The sequence below is a fragment of the Xenopus tropicalis genome, chromosome 3 (assembly GCF_000004195.4).
Source record: "Xenopus tropicalis strain Nigerian chromosome 3, UCB_Xtro_10.0, whole genome shotgun sequence".
Lineage (NCBI taxonomy): Eukaryota > Metazoa > Chordata > Amphibia > Anura > Pipidae > Xenopus > Xenopus tropicalis.
In genome coordinates, this window is record NC_030679.2 from 106,031,031 (window position 1) to 106,053,816 (window position 22,786).

General features: G+C 37.8%; 1 protein-coding gene across 3 annotated transcripts in view; it reads left to right on the forward strand.

The window, feature by feature from the left end:
• Window positions 1-22,786, forward strand: part of efl1 (elongation factor like GTPase 1) — a 160,858-nt gene that overhangs the window by 44,560 nt on the left and 93,512 nt on the right. For all 3 annotated transcript variants that reach the window (XM_004912621.4, XM_002940100.5, XM_012959520.3), the window contains exons 13-15: window positions 8,745-8,896; window positions 10,210-10,382; window positions 11,702-11,837. In XM_004912621.4, coding sequence (XP_004912678.2) covers window positions 8,745-8,896; window positions 10,210-10,382; window positions 11,702-11,837 — 461 coding nt within the window. The remainder of the gene's footprint in view (window positions 1-8,744; window positions 8,897-10,209; window positions 10,383-11,701; window positions 11,838-22,786) is intronic.

Below are 22,786 nucleotides of genomic sequence, written 5' to 3' on the forward strand. Positions count from 1 at the left end.
AGGCAGCATAGGACAGGCAGAGTATGGCACACACAGGCAGGGTAGGGAAGGCAGAGTATGGCACACACAGGCAGGGTAGGGAAGGCAGAGTATGGCACACGCAAGCAGGCGGGGTAGGGAAGGCAGAGTATGGCACACACAGGCAGGATAGGGCAGGCAGAGTATGGCACACACAGGCAGGGTAGGGAAGGCAGAGTATGGCACACGCAGGCAGGGTAGGGCAGGCAGAGTATGGAACACACAGGCAGCATAGGGTAGGCAGAGTATGGGACACACAGGCAGGGTAGTGAAGGCAGAGTATGGCACACACAGGCAGCATAGGGCAGGCAGAGTATGGCACACACAGGCAGCATAGGGCAGGCAGAGTATGGCACACACAGGCAGCATAGGGCAGGCAGAGTATGGCACACCCAGGCAGGGTAGGGAAGGCAGAGTATGGCACACGCAGGCAGGCTAGGGCAGGCAGAGTATGGCACACACAGGCAGGGTAGGGAAGGCAGAGTATGGCAAATGCAGGCAGGATAGGGCAGGCAGAGTATGGCACACACAGGCAGCATAGGGCAGGCAGAGTATGGCACACACAGGCAGCATAGGGCAGGCAGAGTATGGCGCACACAGGCAGGGTAGGGCAGGCAGAGTATGGCACACACAGGCAGGGTAGGGAAGGCAGAGTATGGCAGGTTTTTGCTGTACTACCACCATTAATATGGCTATGGTCATGCAATAACATGGGTGTGGTTTCAAGTGGGTGGGGTTTTAAAAAGGGGAGTGGTCAAAAATGGCTTCCATTATCGGCCCTCCACCACGGAGGCAGGAAAAATTCCGGCCCTCGGTACCACAGAAGTTGGACAGCACTGTCTTAGAGGCATAATGTGCTCTGACGTAAAAATGCGCACCAGACCAATAGCCTATTATCATTCATACAGTAGCATCAATGTTTACTGTGTTCTGTATGTAAATGTAGTAGTGCATGATTATTGCTTCATCAGCCTTACAGATTGAAACTTTCTCCTGTATTGATCTGTGTATTCAGTCAATAGATAAAGTTCAGAGGCTGCAACTTTGGCAGTTAATGTAAATAATTAGCTCTCAATTAACCAGGTTTTCAGCAGAAAATCTGGTTAGTAAATCTTCCACAAACCAACAAGAGCAGATAATGGATAGACCTTACTGAAGGAACAATCACAATCTCTTCACTTGGACTTGGACTTGACCACTATAGGTGCTGGGGGAATGATATTATTATTATTATTATTATTATTAACATATATTTATAACGCGCCAACATATTCCGACCATCACTTCTTGCCACCTATATGAGCACTATTGCCTCAGAATGCCTATGCTACCCATGTTTTTTGTTATCTCTCTGTACAGCCTATGGAAGAGCAAAAAACATTGTTAATACTATGGAGACATTCATTTACAACCCTATTAAGCCACATGTCTCACCACCTTTGCTTCTAGGGTACACATACACACACACATATATATATATATATATATATATATATATAGACATGTCACACTCCAGTATAAAATATGTTAGAAAAAGAAAACCATAAAAATAAACTGAAACATTCTGTATATGTAAGTCTTCTATCATTTTCATTTCATAAAGCCAGCTTTAGCAGAAATAACAAGTGTTTTTGGGTAAATATGTACCTTCTTTGCATACTGAGTAATTTTGCCGCAGATTTTTTTCTGGTTGGTCAGACACTTGTGCACCTCAGTTTTCAAATACTATTGTATATAGTATTGTGTTTTTGTTATTAAGCTGCTTCAGTCATAGTTTGCTTTAGATTGTGGGATTATTGTCCTGCTAAAAGTCAATTCAGTGAAAAGGGTTTTGCGGAACAAACTTCTTGCCTATTATTTTAATTAAGAAATACATATTTTTTTTTTATTATTTTTTGCACTAAACAAGAAAATGAAACCAGTTTCACTGTAGTGCTTCCTGTCACTTTCTGGTTCTACCAGGCAGAGTAGAAGCTGATAAAATTACCAGTCCAATTAGTTAAGTTCCCCTCTAGCCAAATGCAGTGACTCCTATTTCTTTTCTAGTTCAAAAATTCAAGTTTTGCAGACAAACTAGTGTTTTCTAAAAACCTATATACTGAACTGGTGTAATCCTGATTGCAACTACTCAGTGAGGTGTGAATATCTGCCTTGAGAGACCAGAGTTTATGGGAATGGTTGATTCTTACTTTGAAGTTAAAAGCCCGCAAAGACCAATCACTAATTTATTAAAGTTTTTCTTACCTGCAGGCTTGAGTTTTTTCCCTCTGTACTGTAATTATACCTTTTCATTGCATTTCCATTAACATTCCAGGATGATGCATCCAAAAACCCTAAGCATTTCCCTGTTACCCCTTGGTATACACCGTGGTTTTGCTAACTCTCAATTTGTCTTTGTTTCATTGCGTTAAGTGAGTAATACTCCAATCTGTCTAAGTCTTTTTATTGGCTGTTTAAAAAGCAAACATACAATTTACAATAACCTTTATATATTCAGAAGTAACCTTTCTTTTAGTACTTTGTTAAATTGCAACACCAGTTAAACTTTTATTGCCCTCTTAAATGTCTCATCTGATGATTCCCACTAGGGGAGCAGATAAGTTATCCAGTTCCGCAGTTTTAGATACTTCATGAAATTACTTTTCATCATTATCCATGTTTAACAAACAACAAATACTGATAGTTAAATTAAGCCTGATGAATTCATCTTTTCAGCTCTGTGTTGGTGCAGAACTAAGGCCGAAGACACATGGGGCAATTAGTCGCCACAACTTTTAAAAAGTCGTTTGCAGCAATATTTTTGCCATAGGTTACTGTGTCAGTTGCTGCGACTAAATGTGCGCAGGTTTTGCTGCGCTAATTAGTCGCAGCAAGGTTTTCTAAAGTTGCGGACTATTTGCTGCATGTGTCTTTACTCTAATATGACATGTAGTGATATTTTTTATTTAAATGGGTTGTTCACCTTTAAATTAACTGTTAGTATGACATAGACACTGATATCTTGAGACAATTTGCAGTTGATATTCATTTTTTTTTGTTATTCATGGTTTTTCAGTTATTTCATTTTTTGTTCAATAGCTCTCAAGTTTGGAGTTTCTGCAATCTGGTTGCTATGGTCTTGTTTCCATAAGAAACCATGCAGTGGTTAAATGAGAGACTGGAATATGAAAGGAAGAGCATAAATAGAGAAAGAATAGTAAATAACAAAAATAATAAAACTGTAAGCTCACAGAGCAATAGCAAAGTCGTTAGGAATAGGACATTCTATAACAGAAGTTAATTTAAGGGCGATGGCCCATAGGGAAATTAGTCACCCGCAGTTAATCTCCCTGAAAGGCCTTTCCACTGGTAATAATGTGAATCGCTGGTGGAAAGGCCTACGCATTGCTTTGTTTTCCAAAGTTGCTAAAATTTTCCTGCAGGAGGAAATTTCTGAAGACAAAGCGACGCATATGCCTTTCCAATAGCTATTCACACTATTGCTGGTGGAAAGGCATTTCAGGGAGGTTAGTGGCCCCTGGTAGCAGAGAATTAACCTAATGCAAATAATCTCCCTGTGGGGCATCTGCCTAAAGGTGAACTACCCTTTAAAGGCCTAATGCGTTATGGGTAGCCCATACATTTTTTCAGCAAACCGTTGAAAATTCTGTTGCGAGTTTGTATACATGCACATACTGTTGCGCTTAGAACGTTTCATACTTCTGGTTGGCCTATGCAACACTCTTTCAAGAGTCAGAACCAGGACTTTTGCTTTTATGGAGCAAAATTTTGTGTTCTTATAATAACAATTATAAAACTATTTTGCTATTGACTTAATCCTTATATGGGCTTATTTATCAATTTTTGAGTTTTTGAATTTGAGTTTGTTGTAAATCGAGTTACCTAGGGCAACTCCCATTGACTTCTATAGAAACTCACAAGCTTTTAGATACTGAACTTTGACATTCGGGTTTTTTTTTTTTGTTTTTTTTTTGCACTTAATAAATACCAGTTTTTGAAACGTAATTCAAATTTGAGGTTTTTTTTTAGCACAAACAATGTCAAACCAATAAAAAAGTAAAACTTGAACATTGATAATTCTCTCCCTTAGTGTGCTATTCATCTCTTGCAGTCCTATTTAAAGGAATCTTTCAGGCATCAGTCTGCCCCATAGGTCTTACAGTATTTGTTGTTATCATATGGTGAAGATAATTTGGGACATACCCAGCCCATAAACATCTGCAAAGGAAGGGGATCCAGGCCTCCCTGAGCCACAATCCTGTGCTTACTGCTCAGTGTTATTGGACTGATGAACACAGCTCACTAAGTTAATAATCACAAGGTGGTAAAATAAATCAGTTCCTTTTATCAGCGATGAAGATTTATTTTTGACAGATATTCTTTCAGTCCTGCAAAAACTCTGAAAGCCCTGACTGTGGCCTCTCTGGCTTTTGCCACCTACTATTATGTTCTGCATTTATGGCTCCAGAAAAAGGAAAAGAAAACTCCTTTTAATGTGGTCTCTTTGATGCCTGTCTCTCATTATCAGTGCAGCTCTGATTCATATGCTCTGAATGAAATGTGTTACTTGTAACAACAGTTTATGGGCTGGTGCCAATATCTGCAAGTTTTAGGATAACCACTGGCAAACAAGTATATATAATAGTCTTTATATTTAATACCTGCCAGAAAAACCCATTGCAACTGTTCTGGCAGCATCAAAGAGATGACATAGGAGTCCCCCCACCCCATCCTATATGTACCTTGGTTTTTTTTTTTTACTCTTTTTTGTTATCACTTTCCTTTACCTTTCCTTTCCTGATTTAGCCCTAATTCCCTTCCTCACTGTCAACATATTTAACACCTTTGTTTGTATGGCTCTATTCTGTTTAATTAATGGAAGTACTTCTCAATATCCATATGTCTCCTTGTCTGGCTCCCTCTCTGATTTTGGTTCCTGTTGTTCTTTAGTGGCATTGTGTATGGCTATGTAGGTAGACACATCAAGTAAAGGTGGCCATACACAGTCCAATACAAGCTACAGACAGAAGGAGTGAGCAGCTTACTGGCCCATGTTTGATCCAATATCTGTCAAAAATCGGTCAGATGTTGACCGACAGATGGAGAGGTTTGTCGGATCAAGGACCGATGCCAGCTTACGACTGGTTGGTTACTGTGGGACAACTGGACAAGGGTAAACATTGCACATAACTATATAGCATCTATTCTCTCAGTAATCTTACAATTCAGCAGATTTTGTTTCCGCAACAAGCACATCACATCGCTTGCCAATAGGCAGCTGCATTAATCCTAGAATATGCAATAATATTCATAATAATATTTGGTCACATCTGGGTTCTGAATGTAGTATACTGTACTCTGAAACCATTAGAAGTAGAAGTCTTTTGAGCCTTTGGCTTTTATGTGGACGCAGTGACTATTGAATGTCCACAAGTTACCTTTGCTAGTTACCAGCAAACAAGGCACAGTGCGACGTATAATTTGCGTTAACAAGCATCAAGGGGTTGTAGAAACCATTTAAAAAAATACCTGCTGAATTGCTTTCTTCTTTTTGCTATTTTTGCTCTGCATTCTTGTAAAGCAAGTGTTATTTTAGTTTCTGGCACCTGGAAAATGGATCACAGTGTTTGTGTATGGGTTGTGCAAGTGCTCTGCTATTGATGGGATATAGGGTACGCTTAATGGCAGTAAAACGAGAGCTTTAATAAACATGTGTTTTGCTTCATCTTTTTTACTAGGTGTTTGCAATTCTCTTCCGTGATTTGACAGCAGTGCACACTGCCCCTTTGTTTTAGCTCTGGCTTCAGCTTTCAAGTCAGCCATTTATTTCCCTCTTTATGTTTCTCTCCACAGAGCCCCTATTTATTGTGCCAGCATGTAACTTTTTAACAGGTTCAGGAGGAGCTCATTGTGATTTTCATAAAACAGACAGAGTGCAATCATGTTTACAGGCTTTTCACATGTGTTTCTGCCCTCCTAATGAGGATATAAAAGGAATTCTTCAGTTTAGCAAAAAGCCAGTTTTACAGCTCTAATTCTGTAACCATGAATAGATCTTTTTTTGTGGAAATGTTTGTGTTTCAGGGACCTAAAGTTTTAACTTGACAAAGTGTGACTGGAATTAGATGTTTGCATTAAACAGGAATAAGTATTTATAGATACCCACCTATTTCACTACTACCTTCTGCAAGCTGTCTTATGCTGAGAGTTGTAGTTCTATGGCAGCTGCAATACCATAGAGAATTTAAGGTTTTTGAGATCTGAATGCTGCTTGACTTTCCTGTCCACCTGTTATCATATTGAGGGCCACTTAGATGATTGTCTTTTTAATCAAATTCTATCTATACAGCTTTGATATCTATAAAGGTTTGTAGCTGTATTAAAAGTGGCATAGATTCACAGGAGGGGGGTGTTATTCTTTCCCTTTAAAGAGCGCTGGTAAGGCCCCATTATTATTATTATTATAATTATTAACATTTATTTATAAAGTGCCAACATATTCCGCAGCGCTGTACAATAAGTGGGTTTCATACATTGGACATACAGAGTAACATATAAAGCAATCAATAACCGATACAAGAGGTGAAGAGGGCTCTGCCCAAAAGAGTCCCATCTAGAATATGCTGTTCAGTTTTGGTCTCCAGTGCTCAAACAGGATATTATTGAATTAGAGAGGGTCCAAAGAAGGGCAACTAAGCTGGTAAAGGGTATGGAAAGTCTCAGTTATGAAGAAAGACTGGCCACGTTGGGTCTGTTTACACTGGAGAAGAGGTGACATGATAACTATATATAAATATATAACGGGATCATATAATAACCTCTCTAATGCTTTATTTAACAGTAGGTCCTTCCAACTGACACAAGGGCACCCACTCTGTTTAGAAGAAGGGAGGTTCCGTTTAAATATTCGGAAAGGATTTTTTTATTTAGATCTGTGAAGTTGTGGAATTCCCTCCCTGAACCAGTCGTACTAGCTGATACATAAGTTAGCTTTAAGAAGGGGTTGGATGGCTTTTTAGCAAGTGAGGGAATACAGGGTTATGGGAGATAGCTCTTAGTACAAGTTGATCCAGGGTTCTGCCAATTGCCAGAGGGGCTGTTGTAAGGTGCCATAGACAGTCACTATTTAGTGGGCTGGTGGGGGGCTGTTTGGGCCTCTGTGAACTTGAAATGCCAGGGCCTGTTTTGTTTGCTCTCCCATTCTCCAGGAGCTCTGAATAATAATTCTCTATTCAGCTTGAAATTTGGGTGATGAGGGAATGTTCCAAGGTAGCAGTGTTTGGATTGCTACATAGCCCTTTGAGGGGGACACCATGAAGAATTTCATCCACTTTAGAACAAGAAGTGAAGGTTATCATGTTTGCTGCCTAAATTCTTCTGTGTACACAAGCAGAAACATAACTTTCCACCCCTACAGTGAGTTGGGTCTGGAACTTCAGGTGGCAAAAAAAGATGTGCTTTGAAAGAAAAGATATTACTAGTAAATCAGGTTCTGGGGTGATATGGATATGATTTCTCTCAGTATCCCTTTAACTATTTTTGTCTAAACCTGAGGGGTAAAGTAGGAAAACTGTAATGTCAAGACATTTACTCATATCGGAGTGCTTTAGGAGCCAACAGTACATTCTAAATCTAAATGCAGCATAAAACCCTCTCACAAAAATCTTGGCAAGTCTTTGTAAACATAAAGATAATAATAATGTATTTATTGCTTGTGGATGCTCTTTAATAGCAGTTTTTTTCTTTGACTTGTGCGATTATTAATCAAAGCAATGCTTTTATCTAAGAAGAAGTGAGAGTAAATTCAGATTTAGTGAAAAACAAAACAAGACATATAGAATGTGGTGCCTTGTGGACATTTTTCAAGGAGCTGTCTAAACAATACAGACAAAGATATCACGATTACTAGTTCATTGCTTGCATTTTTCTGATTAAAGGTTCCACATTAGCCCCACTACTGACCATATGAAATACAAGTCCCAGCAGCCCATTACTGTAAGGCTAATGCCAGACAGGGCTGATTCTCAGTCTGTGTATAAACACCAGATAAGAATCGGCCGATCCGCTGGTCACTGCTACCTCTTGTGTCTGCACTGGAAGGCACTGCATTGTCCTGGGTGTAGCACACTTCAGCGAGGGATCAAATATTCTAGCCAAATTTGCTCCTTGTCTCTGCACCTAGGCTGATGCAGTGCCTCACGGTGCAGACACAAGATGGAGCAGAGACCCAGTGGATTGGCTGACACAGGCCATGCCTGGCATTAGCCTAAGGGCATACTGAGAGTTGTACATAAGTACCAGCTGAAGAGCCTCTGGTTGTGTCACTTGCATAAGAGATTTTGGGCAGGGCCCACTTTAACTTTCATATCAGTTTTTTTTGTATGTAATCTGTATGTTTAATGTTTGAACCCATTGATTGTACAGCGCTGTACTAACTTAACCTGCTGATTGTGGCATTTTTCATGTGAATGCCAGATGTGGAGATCTTATGAGAAATGGAAACTGAGTCCCTCAGAGTTTGTTATATAAACAATGCAGTGCAAAGCGGATGGCCGAATCCATTCTGTAGCAGCATATGTTAACCTGTAATATACTGAAGAGTTGATGATTTCTCACATGCCTAGTAATTGTTGGACATTTAAATCAAATCTTAGAATCAGTGGTTCCCTCACCCTGTTAGCCCTGTTATATGCTTCTCTTTGCCAATAATTTAGCTTTTTTCACAGGCCATTAACTCAGGAAGAAATTGCACTGAGAAGGGAACTTGCACGGCAGAGGCATGCTGAAAAAATGGCAATCAATCAAGAGCAACTGCCGGCAGAGCAGGTTCCCTCTAGCAATGAATGCGAAATGCCTGCAAACAAAGAGAACACAAAAGGTAATTTTATCTCCTTATTACTTTAGTAACTTTTCCCCCCTAAAGGATGTGAAGTGAGTACAATGCAACTTAATGATCACTGAAGGCTTGCACCATGTAGGCACCAACTGCACAATCACGTGAGCATCAGCCCATGCTATGTACACTTGGAAATATGGGTGGCCTGACCTATATCCATCAGAGGTGTAACTATAAAGGAAGCAAACTACTGGGCAGCAACAGAAGAGAAGCTTGTTACCCATATCTCTTTTATTTCAGACTATGTATGTCTCCTCATTTTCCTTGATTACCCATACAAGGACATTTTGGTTTCTTTTTTAACTGTAGTTTAACACAGTATTGTGTGTGATTGGTAATCTTTCCCTACATTGACAATCTCTTAGGTATTCAAGATGGATGCTTATAAATGTCAATAATTAATCTTCTTATTGAATGAGAAACTTTGCATATGCTCATTTTCTAATAAGAATCATCCAGTTTAGAATTAATGTAATTTGAGAATGTACTGTAATTGGCAGTATCAATGTTTTACTTTCTCTAATCGCTTTGCAGTAGATCACCATTTTAATATTGTGCATAATATCCCATTTATGAGTTTAAAATATAAATGTATTCTCCTTTTTTTCATTCTTTTATTACATGGAATGGCCTATGAGTGACATTATCTTTACTACTTTACTACATATACATGATACTACAAGTATAGGACCCATTATCCAGAATGAACAGCACCAAAGGCATTCCGGATAAGGGGTCTTTTGCTAGCACAGAAATAGAATGTAATATTTGGCTTCTCAGTAAAATAGCAGAAATAGATAGAAACCAGTTATGGGGACAGGTGTACTTTGATGTATGCAAGGAGAAAATTGGCTCAAAATGAATGAAAATAATGCTTTCCAGTGCTGCGCACTTTCACTAAACCATGTACATTATTTTCAGGCAAAAACATATTTTGATTGTAATGTCCCACCATTATATTGCTACTATATGTTTTTGGGTCTATAACCCTGTGTTCTGAGCGCTAGATAAATACTTTTATAACATTTCTATGCAGCCCTTTTAGATTAGAAAATTAAAGACGAATATGTGGAGATCTCTAAATTAGTTGATACCAAGATTTTAAAAACAAATTCTAATTTAAAATGTTCAGTTATTCTGCATATTCTGTTAAATTTTTCCCTTTGGATCTTACTGGGTGATTTGCTCTTATTCTATGATCATACTTCTATCTGGGTTCCTTAAGGCATTTGACAGTGTTCTGCTATTAGTTTTGGACCCTTAAAAATCTTTCATTTTTCTTCCATGTTGTTTAGGGGATAAACAGACATCACACAGAGATCCTGAGGTCGTTAAGCCTGAGAAACAAGAAGCTGAAAACAAGAGTTATTTTATTGCATTTGCTCGAGTCTTTAGTGGAATTGTTCGTAGAGGCCAAAAGATCTTTGTTTTGGGTCCAAAATATGATCCTGCAGAAACATTATTAAAGGTAATAATTTCAGCTTTTATTGACTTTGTCTTTGTATTAAAAACATTGAACCAGTTTGTATACACACTACCAATGCATCTTTTTTTTCTCTGGGTATATAATAGATTTCGAGTGATCAGATAAGAAATCCTAAAACACATATTTGAGAATACTGGAATTTGTGCCCACATATTCTGCATTGCAGTACAATAAATAGGTGTATTTTATATTGCTCCTTTAAAACTCAATTTTGAGTTTTGGGGGTTTGTGTTCTTTTTTTTTTTTTTTAAGCAGGTTTAGTTTTCCAATAGTTTAATGATGTGTACTTGTCACGTTTATGCATGATGAGAAAGCGTTTTTTGAGGGAGGGGGGTATTTTTGATACTGTTAGCATTTCCTTTCAGTGCATTGATTGATTTTCTAATATGGAACCCTAATTGCTTTGTTTGCTACTGTGATGATTAAAGGGTAATGGCACATGGTACATTTTGTCACCCTAATGCTGTGCATTATCCTGATTGAATCTTTTAATTATCTTATGCATTTGTTTTCAAACATGGCCTAAATGTCTTGCACATTGATGTTGCATAGACCAAACAGGGAAAAATCATTGTACAATTCAAAAATAGACTATGCAGGTTGGGTCTCTAACATCTTCTAAGTAAACAGACCATTAGCTTTTTCTTGTCCTAAGGGAGTTTCAGTCTTAGTGAAGTGTGGGGACACAGTTACATAAGCTTACAGGTGCAAACCATGGCAGTACTATTTAATTTAAATACAAATGCTCTTGTGCAATAGAATTTTGTTAGTGTGTTTCTAATTTTAGCTCACTACTTGATATGCACCAGGGAAAAGTATGATCCAAAATACGAAAGCTAGAAGATGTTGTAGTCAGAGCCTTTGAAATGGGGAAAAGAAGGAAGACGGATGTGATCTGTGAGTGCTTGTTAGTGATGTCGAAAGAAGCTGATTTATGAAGTCTTCTGTGCTGCTACCTGAGGTAGACAGGAGTTGAAAATAATAAATTGATAGAAAAGATTAGATTTTAACTTTGGGAACAAGTAACTATAGGAAAACATGCTTGGCAAGGTCTTATCCACTGGAATCCAAATTGTCAGTTTGCTACTAAAGCAGTGAAGGGTCATCAATTTATACATGTGTCTGTCGTGATGTTGCTCTGTCTGCCCATGTAACTTGTGTATGGTCATACCCTGAAAGTAGCAGTGGCTGGATGAATGGATATGTTAGGCCAGCAAGTATAACCATGGGCTTTTCTTGGGCAATATGTTTTTTTACTGAAGGTGTTTTTTTTGTTTTTTGTTTTTAAAAAATACCTCTAGTTACCACTAAACTGCACTCCTGCATGTGACCTGCCTGGCATCCCCCACATGGCGTGCTGCTCTCTGGACAATCTTTATCTTCTCATGGGCCGTGAACTGGAAAATTTAGAAGAAGTTCCTGTAGGCAATGTTTTAGGTACGATTTCAATTCTACATTGTTTAAAATGTTCTGTTTTTAGATCAAATGAAAGTGTTTTTGCCAGACATTGTGCAATAAACCTTACTCACTATCAAGGGAAGACAGAGTTTTTCTGAATTTTTAAGTTTCAGACGCCTTCTTTTTCAATTTGGTTCAACTACTTAAACACAAAAGATTTAGGTTTATCTTTGCCAAATAAAAATATGCACACACCTCAAATATCCTCTCCTAAGCCCTTCTTACCTACTTTAAACCATTTTGGGTGACCAGACCCACACTTTGGGAACACAGTTGGAGGAGCATCGTCTACTCTGCAAGTGAACCAATTTTTTTTACCTCCTTAGGTTCTGCCTTAGGTTTTTCTAATTTGGTTTGTGCCATAATTCTGAAATATGAACATCCAAACAGCAATTGCTTCGGTGGTGCTCAAGTGATCTCATGTCAAAATGCAATATATGTTTTCACAAAAGAAGCCATGAACTCCAATTTTTATTTCTAATTAACTTTTATTTCATTACATTGTTTTATACATTGCCAGCTATGTAGTTTTCTGCTAAAACTTGATTGTACTTGTATCTTCTCTCTTTTTTTCTGTATGTAGAAGTAAAGGGGGGAGTGGGAGGCTTGCAGGAGAATTTAGTGGAAAATGTTAATGGCAAATGAGAGAAAGCATTGAGGGTATAGCAGTGATAAACAATCTGCAAACATTATGGCATAATTTGTTTTTTTGGCAGAAAGAATGCATTATGTATTTTGTATGCAAATGTTGTTTTCCAAATTGATGCAGAAATGCAAGAAATGTCTACTAAATGTTCTTAAGAAAGCATTATTCTTGTTATGAGACAAGATGTCATTTACTTAAATGAGAATATATTGCGATATACAGTAAGAGAAATATCATAAACTGTGGATGGTGTTCTGAACTAGTATAACAATCGCAGCTTTTAAGTTTGTGAACTCTAATCCAGATACATCCTGCCATATTCTAGAGGTCTTTATTACTTTAACACTTTATTTGTGGCCTGTCCAAGCAGCACATAACCTGTTAAATAAACAAATCAGTTAAACTGTCAAGCATGATAAAGGCTTTGTTTAATATTGCAGAACAGGGGCAGAAACACAACAAAATCAATGTTGGTAGTGTGGTGGAAAATCTAAAATATTTTCAATAGACCCTAAAAGTTTCCTGGTTATATTTTCAGTAGATTTTTCCCATCAAGAAATGATATGGGCTAGAAATTTTAAAGAAGTTATAAGTATATATGGAATCTTGTATTATCTACTTTGATTACCAACAAGGGGGGGGGGAGGAGTATTTAAATGTCAAAAGAAAATGATTTGCATGCAATTTTATTTCAAAACAACCAATCAATGTTACACAAGTCTAAAAATAGGCTATGTTTGTCTGCCATCTGCTCATGTGAAATATAGTGAAAATAAGTTTCCAAAACTTGAACCATGTCATGGAAACTTGGAATCTCTTCCAGATGTGTGCGTATGTTTCCTTTTTTTTCTTTCCTTTTAATTTTAAGACAATCTCTTATTTGAGCTTTAGGAGACTTGATATTTTTGATGAGCTAAAAAGTAAACAAGAGAGAGATTACGGTAAAAAAATGTCTTGTTATCTGGATGTTTTACTTTAACCAAAATAGGTCATATATTAATGTTTACCATGTTGGCTACAAAAATAAATTAGTTATAGAAAATATTTGCAATATATTAAATGGTTGTACACTGTACAGCAGGTCCCTTCTTAACGTCTCTTCAGTTTTTCAATCCTTTTTTTTTGGTGCCGCCACCGTCCCAAGTTGTGATGTGTCCTGTGGGTGCTTTTAGTGTTCTCCTAATGTTCTAGGCCAGGGATCCCCAACCTTTTATACTTGTGAGCTACACTCAGATGTGAAAAATGTTGGTGAGCCACACAAGCATGAAAAAAGTTCTTTGAGAATGCCAAATAAGGGTTGTGATTGGCTATTTGGGAGCCCCATGTGGACTGCTGGCCTGCAGCAGGCCCTGCTTGGAGTTAAACTGTGTCTCTGCTTCCAAAACTTGTCTCCAAGCCAGAAATGTAAAAATGGGCCCCTCCTTTAGGGCCACAGGGAGCAACATCAAAGGGGGTGATGAGCAACATGTTGCTCACAAGCCCTTGGTTGGGGATCGCTGTTCTAGGCACTACATCTACAACAAGACCACAAGCACCAATATTATTTGGAGTCTTTAGGCAACTAACAGTGAATTTATTTTCTCTTTAATGGCCTGCTCCATTATCTCAGATATGATCAGTTGCTCAGTTAAGGTGGCCATACACGCCCCGATATTATCGTACGAAACCTCGTTTCGTACGATAATCGGTGCGTGTATGGCATGTCGGCGAGTCGACCGATATCGCAGGAAGCTGCTGATATCGGACGACTCGCCGATCGGACCAGTTTGAAAATTTTGATCGGGTGCCATAGAAGGCGCCTGACCAAAATTCTCCCTTCAGAGCTGAATCGGCAGAAGGAGGTAGAAATCCTATTGTTTCTACCTCCTTACCTGCCGATTCAGCCCTGAATGGTGTGTGGCGGATCTTACGATGTTTCGTGCGACCGATGGTCGTACGAAACATCGTCAGATCGCCACGTGTATGGCCACCTTTACCCGTGCCGCACCACAATAAAACAGCAGTTGGTGGCAACTATAAAACTGGAGAATTTCCATGAACTTTCCAGGATATTCTCATGTACACTTGGGAACTTTATAGCCGAAAATGTCATTCTTGGAAATAACAGTAATCAATGACAGAACAATCATCAAACATTTTCTGAGGTGCATTACAATAAATGAGCACAAGGTCACTTATAAACAAGAATAGGTTACACTTTGTGACAACGCATATTTATAGATTAAAGTGGCCCTGGCCCACGTACCGTAGGTCAATATACTCATTTTACAAGGGTTATTATAAGTAGGAGAATACAATAGCACTGGCTAGTAAACGTCTAAATAAAAAGGAAATGCAAAGGGGTATTAATGGAATCTTGTTTGGTTTCATTTTACGCAGGCATAGAAACAGACATGTATACCATTTGCACTTGACTATGGCCTGGTAAAGTTCGAAAAACACATACGGTATTGCTACTTTGTATACAGTACTGCATATTGCTACTGTATATACAGTGCTGTAAAAAAATGCTGCCCCCAATAGGCTTAAAATGTTTTTTGAAAATGACCTGAGACCCAGGCTTTTATCCATGAGTAAAGAAAGAAATATTTTTAAGCCCCAAATACCTGAAGAAAGTTTGTATTTTCTGCACAACTGCCTCAAAAAATATGGCCCTGGTAATAGATAAAATAAATGCTGGTCTCTTTTTCATTTGCACTTAACACCTTACTGTGGTCTTTATTAGGAGTACATACCAGCAGCCTAGGCTCCCCACGGACCTTAATATCACCAAAATAGTGCTAAAAACCATTGAATACAAATATACTGTTTTTCCAAGTGCTTGACAGGCACATTGTATGTAGACGTAATTATGTTGGTAGATATTTGGGGTCATTTACTAAGATCCTGGCCAGAGTAAAGCATTGCCTAACACAGACAGCACTGTATTCACGGTGGGTGGTTACAGGTAATTGTCTTCTGAAAAGGATTTCAGAGACCTGCAACAATTCAGTTTATCTGGGTGCAATATGCAAAAAATGGTTCACTTTGCTACCTAGCTTCCAATTCGTAAATGGCCTCTATTGCATATTAGACTATGGGTATATGTTATGGATGTTATGGCTTCTTTATGTTACAATGTTTCTACTATTTTCAACATTCTTGTTACTTTGCTTTGGTTATTCACTATCCATAATTGTCACTACTTGGTTTAATGATACTGTTGTGCATTACCTTTCATACATAATATTTATTTACATTTATATTTATTTACATGTATATTTATTTTATTTACATTTGTTTGCCATGACAACACTAGCTTTACTTGCAGCCAATTTCACTATTTTGAGTATTTATGGTCTGTAGGTACAGTTTATGACTGTATAAGTCTAACCCTCTAAGCCCAGTTTAGCTAGCTGAGCTACTGACCAAAACAATGCTTGAAATCCTAATATACTAGAATAAAGCATGTAATTATGTCATAACTAGATTAATTCAGCAAAACTGATCAATTTTGTCTAAAATTATTGGGGTTATAAATAAAACCAAGGTTGAAATTACAAATTTTATTTATATTTTTTATATACCCCCCCTCTTGTGGGAACAACTATGTTCAACTTATTAACATGTTGGAACATCAATCAATATGAATAAACACAAGTTTAGCTGTCCATGTCTGTCCTCTGTAATATATCAGAGATGCCAGATTTGATGCACTCCAGCTGTTATGACCTAGAAACGTTCTTAAGGTTGAGGCTGGAAGTTGCGTATCAGGAAATTTGGCATAAATGTTAGGGATCGTAGCAAATCCACCCTACACCCATCCTGTGTTTTTGAAATAAGAGTTTCCTTTTGCTTAAGCTGAAAATCACAGATGAAAATTATTTTTGCATTTATGCTTTGATCGGGAATAATGTCGCTTTGTAAACTCCTCACTTAGAAAAAACAAGCACTATTTTAGTCAGTCCATTTGCCGTGGCCAAGGAATTTTCTATCAAACTCAAATAATTAAAAAGCTTTAAGAGGTGGTTGCTTGTAAATTATATGCAACAAATTAACTAAGTATTTGTGTAACTTATTAATTTATCGTTAAAAATTTGCTATTTGCGCTTGATATCATCTTTTCTCCAGGTTTTAACCATTTTGCTGCCACTGTAGAATGTAAATGCGTCGACTAGGGATTTATCGTTTCACCTTTTTGAAAGTGTTAACAAAAAAGCCTCTCTTTCTAGCCTCATTTGGGCTTTCTGTAGGTGGTTACTAACAAGGCAAAATGTGTCAGTGCTTAACAAGACATCTTGTTTTACCTTTTGGTCTTTAGCAGTCTGTAATGATCAAAGAATTGTTTTGATGTCATAGCTGTAAAAACGAGGAAAAGAACATCTCTGTGGTCAATAGTGAAAATTTAAACTCCACGGAATATCTTGCTTTAAGTCATTTATTCTCTGAAATGCACAACACTGATTTGAACGCAAAAAAGCTCAACATGGTGTAAGCTGCAGGAATTCTAATAAATGATTAGATCAACTGAAAAAGTGCCTCTGTCTTCTTGGTAGCAACTAGGGGGCCATGGGCATTTTGGGTATATTCATAGGGTACTGGGAAATAAAATTGATGCATGAAATGAATAGCACTTATGGTCCTAGCTCTGCCAACAAAGTACACTGAGGCTGATTCTACTCATTGAAGAACACCATAGATATAAAATGATATAATAAATGATATAAAATACACAAGGAAACATTTTAAGTATGTTCAATTTCGATTAACATACCAAGGGACCTCACCCTTGTTTACATGTCGCCTTCCATTATTTACAACCTCAGTGGTTTACATTTTACAAGCCTCCTACAAACTACAAAGGTGTAAGTGTTACTTCGATTTATAGCAAACCAAAAAAAGGAATTTTGTTTGCACAAAGGCAGGCTGTTTTTAATATAACCTTTGTATTTCTAAATGTGGAAATGATTTTCCTTTTGCATTTCTTTTTGCATATTTTACCTTGCCCATAAGAGCCATTGTTTTATCTTTGTCCCATAATCCTTGATATCCCTTTTTCCAGCCCTATACCCCCCCTACCAGATAGTAGTCATAATAGGGCAGATCTGGGTATGTTTTGGGTTTATTGGGTAATCAGAAATGCTCTGAATTTAAATTTAGTAGTGTAGTCAGGAGCGTAAGTTCTAATTGAGTGAGGGTAACCTGGTAACATTAACTTTAGTAAGTGACATAATCTGCTAACTCTGCTGTTATCAGTAGTTTAAAGTGGGTAATGCTTAAAACACAACAATTCAGTTGCTTTTCCAGTTTTTAAATTCTAGTTTTAACTTAGAGGGATTCCGTCATGATTTTTACGGTATAGTTTTTATTACTCAATTACATTGTGTACTTTGCAGATGGTTCGGGGACCGCATCAACGAGCCGATGCGGCCCCCGATCTGACTGGATTTTCTAACCTGGTCGATCGATATCTGGCCAATTTCAGCCCAGATATCGGTCAGCCAAGCCCCTCGGTTCTGCTCGTACACGGGCCAATAAGCTGCTGAATCGGTCCAAGGGACCAATATCGGCAGCTATAATCGGCCCGTGTATGGGGACCTTAACAATATGGCAAGCCTAATGTTAAATTCAAAATTAAGTATAAGAAAAAATCTGTTTTCTCTTTTGAAAAACATTTCAATGCAGGATTCTGCTGGTGAAGCTCTGTTAACTTATGTGTTTTGTGAAAAAACATGTTTTCCCATAACAGTATTCCTTTTAATAAGTCTGCAGTTTGGGTTGCCACCTGTCCGGTTTTGACCCAGATAGCCTGGTTTTAGGAAGGGCTGCCCGGTTCAAAACCTCCTGCCCAGTTTCCCAAATTATGAAAACCGGGGCAGGACCCAGTAACATTGACGCGGCAATTGGCCAATTGCTGTTCTCCGTGCTATAGCCCCCCCCATGGTGTCATGGCCCCGCCTCCCCCCCATGTGACTTCACCCCTGCCCGGCTAAGAAAGCCGGCAGAGGTGGCAACCCTATCTACAGTTGGCATTTAAACAATGTTCAAAGGAGAATGGCAGCATTTTGGTTTTTGCACTTCATTTAAAAGCAGCAACAACAATATATTGCAAGGCACATTAGAATGTTTGTTGAAAGTTGTCTTTAAATATCTTTGCCACAACATCTGCCCTCCCATGACTGATCACTAAACAGTTGTTTCCACCCTCCGCTTAACAATAACTTGTTACCAGTAACCCAGTGCCTTAGGTAAGCGTGGATTAATGTGAGCTATTGAATATTTAAACCATCTGTAAGGAATATATATAGATTCCTTTTTGAAGCAAGACTGCCAGGGCATTTTGAAACGCTTAATGCTGATTTAATGTGTATGCAGTTGAATACACACACATTTGTTTTTAATTATGTTTTCATCACAAGCAGACACATCTAAAACCATATTTTGTTTCCACTCTGATTTATTCTGACGAAAAAAATCAAAATGATCTTAAAATATACACAAACGTAGTTTTCGCTGATTATTTCTCTCAGCAATTTCCCTGTTTTCTATGAAAAGTCCTCTCAGAAAAGGCCCCATGAAATGTCTTCAGAGAAGTTTCTACCTCGTGCTGTGAAATGTCTTCTGATTTCTTTGCCAGCTCATTGATGCAGTCCTCACTTTAACTTTTTGGTGGCCTCACACGTTTCTTGAGGCCGCCAAATGAGCGAATCATACCTTCAGACAATAGCTTTTCTATGGCAAGGCAGTGTTATAAAACTATTTTCAGAAGCAATGGAAAGCCCTGCAATGGAAATTTAGAATGTCAATTAATTTTTCCATAAGAATTAGAATTAATAAGAATTAGGGAAAGTTTTTTTTTTTTTCTAGTCAGCTCTGTTTTAGGCCTGTGTGCTATTGTACAGTTGCTCGAGCTGCTGTGTTTAGTTTATTGTCGATGCTCTGGGCCGAGTATTGTAGAGCTGAAGGACTTCTATATGGTGGCATGCATACATTCTACCCTGGGAAGATGAGTGGAATGCCGCTCTTCCTCATTTTACTAACACCAGTGCCGGTCAGTACTGTACCGAAAAGGTCAGGGTTACTTTGAACAAACATCCAAGTGAAATAATACACACTGAAAGAATTAAAGAATAACTGTGATTGTTATACATACTACAGCTTTATAAGCCAACAGATGCAGGAACTGTATTATAATTATTATTATTACATAGATAATAATAAAAAGAAATGCTAGATAAGCCCTAACCCATATGCCTTCCTTTGTTTATATACTGTATGTACATGCTGCCACATCCTTTCTCGTTTTCTCTGTAGAGCCAATGCAGTATTTTGTTGTGAATACAGAAATGATGAGAGTGTATTTTAGTTTACCTTACTTTCTCCTTGGGCAACTGCCTATCTCATTTATAGATACACATAATCAGAAGTAGTCATTCCTGTTTAAGGGGATTAGAATAGAAACTAAAAAGCTGTGTTTTAAACAATTAGAAAGCAAATTACTCTTTGTTCTGTTGCCCCAGAGCCCCTTCGGAGCTAAATAGCATATGTGAAGTAGCCTGGTTAATACTGTTACAACCTTTTTTAAAACAAAAAATGTCTTAAAGAAATCCCATTTAATGTAATGCAACTTGACAGTGTTTAAATTGTGGCCAGAAAGCTCTGTCTGCTTGGAGCTAGATGTACAATAATACCCTCTCGCCAGCCTTGATCCTTCCCGTGTCTTGTCTGACTGCCAGAATCCATCAGGTAGGGCTTGTGCTGTATTGCTTTTCCAGCAATATGTTCTGATTCATTAAAATGACAGAACATAGCAGCGTGTTCTTTTCAAACAAAATGCATGTACAGTTTTATCCTGCATCAGATATGATTTACCACCAGGGAAAAATCCTGTTTTTTACATTTAGTTAAGTAAATGCTTCCAGTGTAGTTCACTATTAACAGAGAAGAAAAACAGACTTTTAGGCTTTTTATTCTGTAGCTATGTTTAAGTTTTGTGCAAAATATCTAAAAGAGACTGTTTTTCTGAATAACTACATCATTTGAGATTGTCATGCAATGCAGGGAGCCATGGTTCAGCAACAGCTTGAGAGGCACAATCTGGAGGCCCTTGAGTTAAGTTTTTAAGTTAAGTGTTCATGGAATAGAATAGAATAGAATTGTAGTTAACAGTAGTTAAATGTTTATAGAAATGGTACGAAAAGGCAACTTTCCCCCAATACATCCAAGAGATTTGCCTAGTTCTATCCATAGCTCTCATTAATAAACCTGGTGTCAGTTGATACCTTGGCATGAGGCATGTAAGTTCCAGGCAGAACCAGAATACCTCAGCATGACAAAGCTATTCATCAGACTAATGGGATTTGAACCTGGCAAGGATAAGTTGCTGATGATGCCTTGGGTGCATCTACTGACCTTCCTCGAACTTTGGCTGAAATCTGCAGGTCTCTAAATCATATGGAACATTGAGCTCTATTGTCTGATAAGTGACAGAAAAAAAATAATTGATGCCTGAACTGGGCGTTTTCATCTTCAAATGTTTAATGTGTTTCTTTTTACCACAGAGATGGTCAGTTTCCTGTGTTAGGACCAGATTGAATTTACCGGTTGGTGGGAGTGCTTTTAGTTTTTAAATATAAGAGCATATAGAATGGCCTAACTGTAACTCTCACTCTGCTGTTAAACTACATATACCTTTAGCCTTTGGAGATGCTGTGTAAGTTTAGTGTAACTACATTCATCAGTTACAGTAAACTTGTGTATTAGTAGATGTTGCTGTAGTACTAAAGTACTACTCAGCTTGGTCACAAATACAAACAATAACATACAGAAGTTATCATGTTTAAATAAACTTTTTACTTTCATATAATACAAATAATGCTTAATTTTTAATTGTTTTATGTTTTTTTTATCAGCTTTTTTTAATGTATGTCTTAATTTCTTTTTAATCCTTGTTTCCTGGTAGCAGTTCAGTCTAAGCTGGTGCAGATGCAGCTCAGTGAGCATGGTGGACTCCTTGCATAGAAAGCATCAAATTGTTGTTTAAAAGAAAACTAAACCACATTAAAGAAGTAGGTTAAAAATGCTGCAAATTAGGGATCATTTACTTTAATAAAGCAAGCTACTACAACAAACAGGCCCACCTGGCAATCTATGGATTCAGGGTCCCGTCCTCTAATGGGTACCAGAATGTTCTTTATCTGGAAAAAGGTGCAGACCACAACTGGACCAAGGAAAGTGCTTGCTGATGAGCACTCTAGCAATATTAGGCTAACTAGAAATTAATTCTCATGTACATTATATGGCAGCTCAGAAGCCAGTGCATTGTACATCAGAAATGACTTATCAGCCCTGTCGCATCAGCTTCTATAACAGACAAAGCCTCATTTTCCACTTGATGATTTCTAATGAGCTTAGCTTTTCAGCAGCTTTCATAGCATAGCGAGCATGTGCAGCGTCACTGACGCTCCAAAAGATATGGCACCCTGCTGTCTATCATCCTTGCTGAGCTGCAGCTGGGAAACAAGAAAGAGCCAATGACTGTACACATTTATTTATAACCAGTTGCAACTAGTCATTATTTGTGTGATACTATTTCAAAACCAAAAAGAGATGATTTATTATTGCTCGGTCAGATTTCCAAAACAAATAACAATATTACAGTTCAGTAAAACTTAATAAAATAAAGTTTTTTATTATGGGGCCCATTCATTAAATATGAATCCGAATCACAAAATCTGATAATTTCAGATAATTGCAAAAGTCGTGAAAATTCAGTTTGTTTGAATACAAAGATTTCGTACATACAAACTGAAATTTTCATATTGAAACGATCGTTTTAGGCTAACTACTTTAATGAATGTGCCCCTATGTGTGTTAAGGCATCAGACATATATAGCAAATTTCCGTTATTGGCTGTTGTAGATGAGAATCATTCATACACACCAGTCCCATATTTGTTTCTTCAGCACATGTAGTGTACATTGGCTTTCAGATCTCTGACCTTGCCATGATGTTGCTCTTTAACTATAAGTGCCAGTTTTTGGAAACCAGTTGACAAAGTAAAGAAGACCAAATTACTGTTAAGTGGTAGGTTTGATTAGAATAGCTTTTTTTTTTACATAATGTAAGAATGGTCTTGTCAGAATAAGCTGCTTTAGTAATGTTTTATCAAAATACCTGCTCTGAAACTACAAAGGCATTTACTTAGATTAAAGGAAGGGAAGTTTAAGATGAAACAAAGGAATTTTAGTATTTATTTTCTACTTGAGTGAGTGAAAACATGGAGTTGGTAGCTAGAAGTATT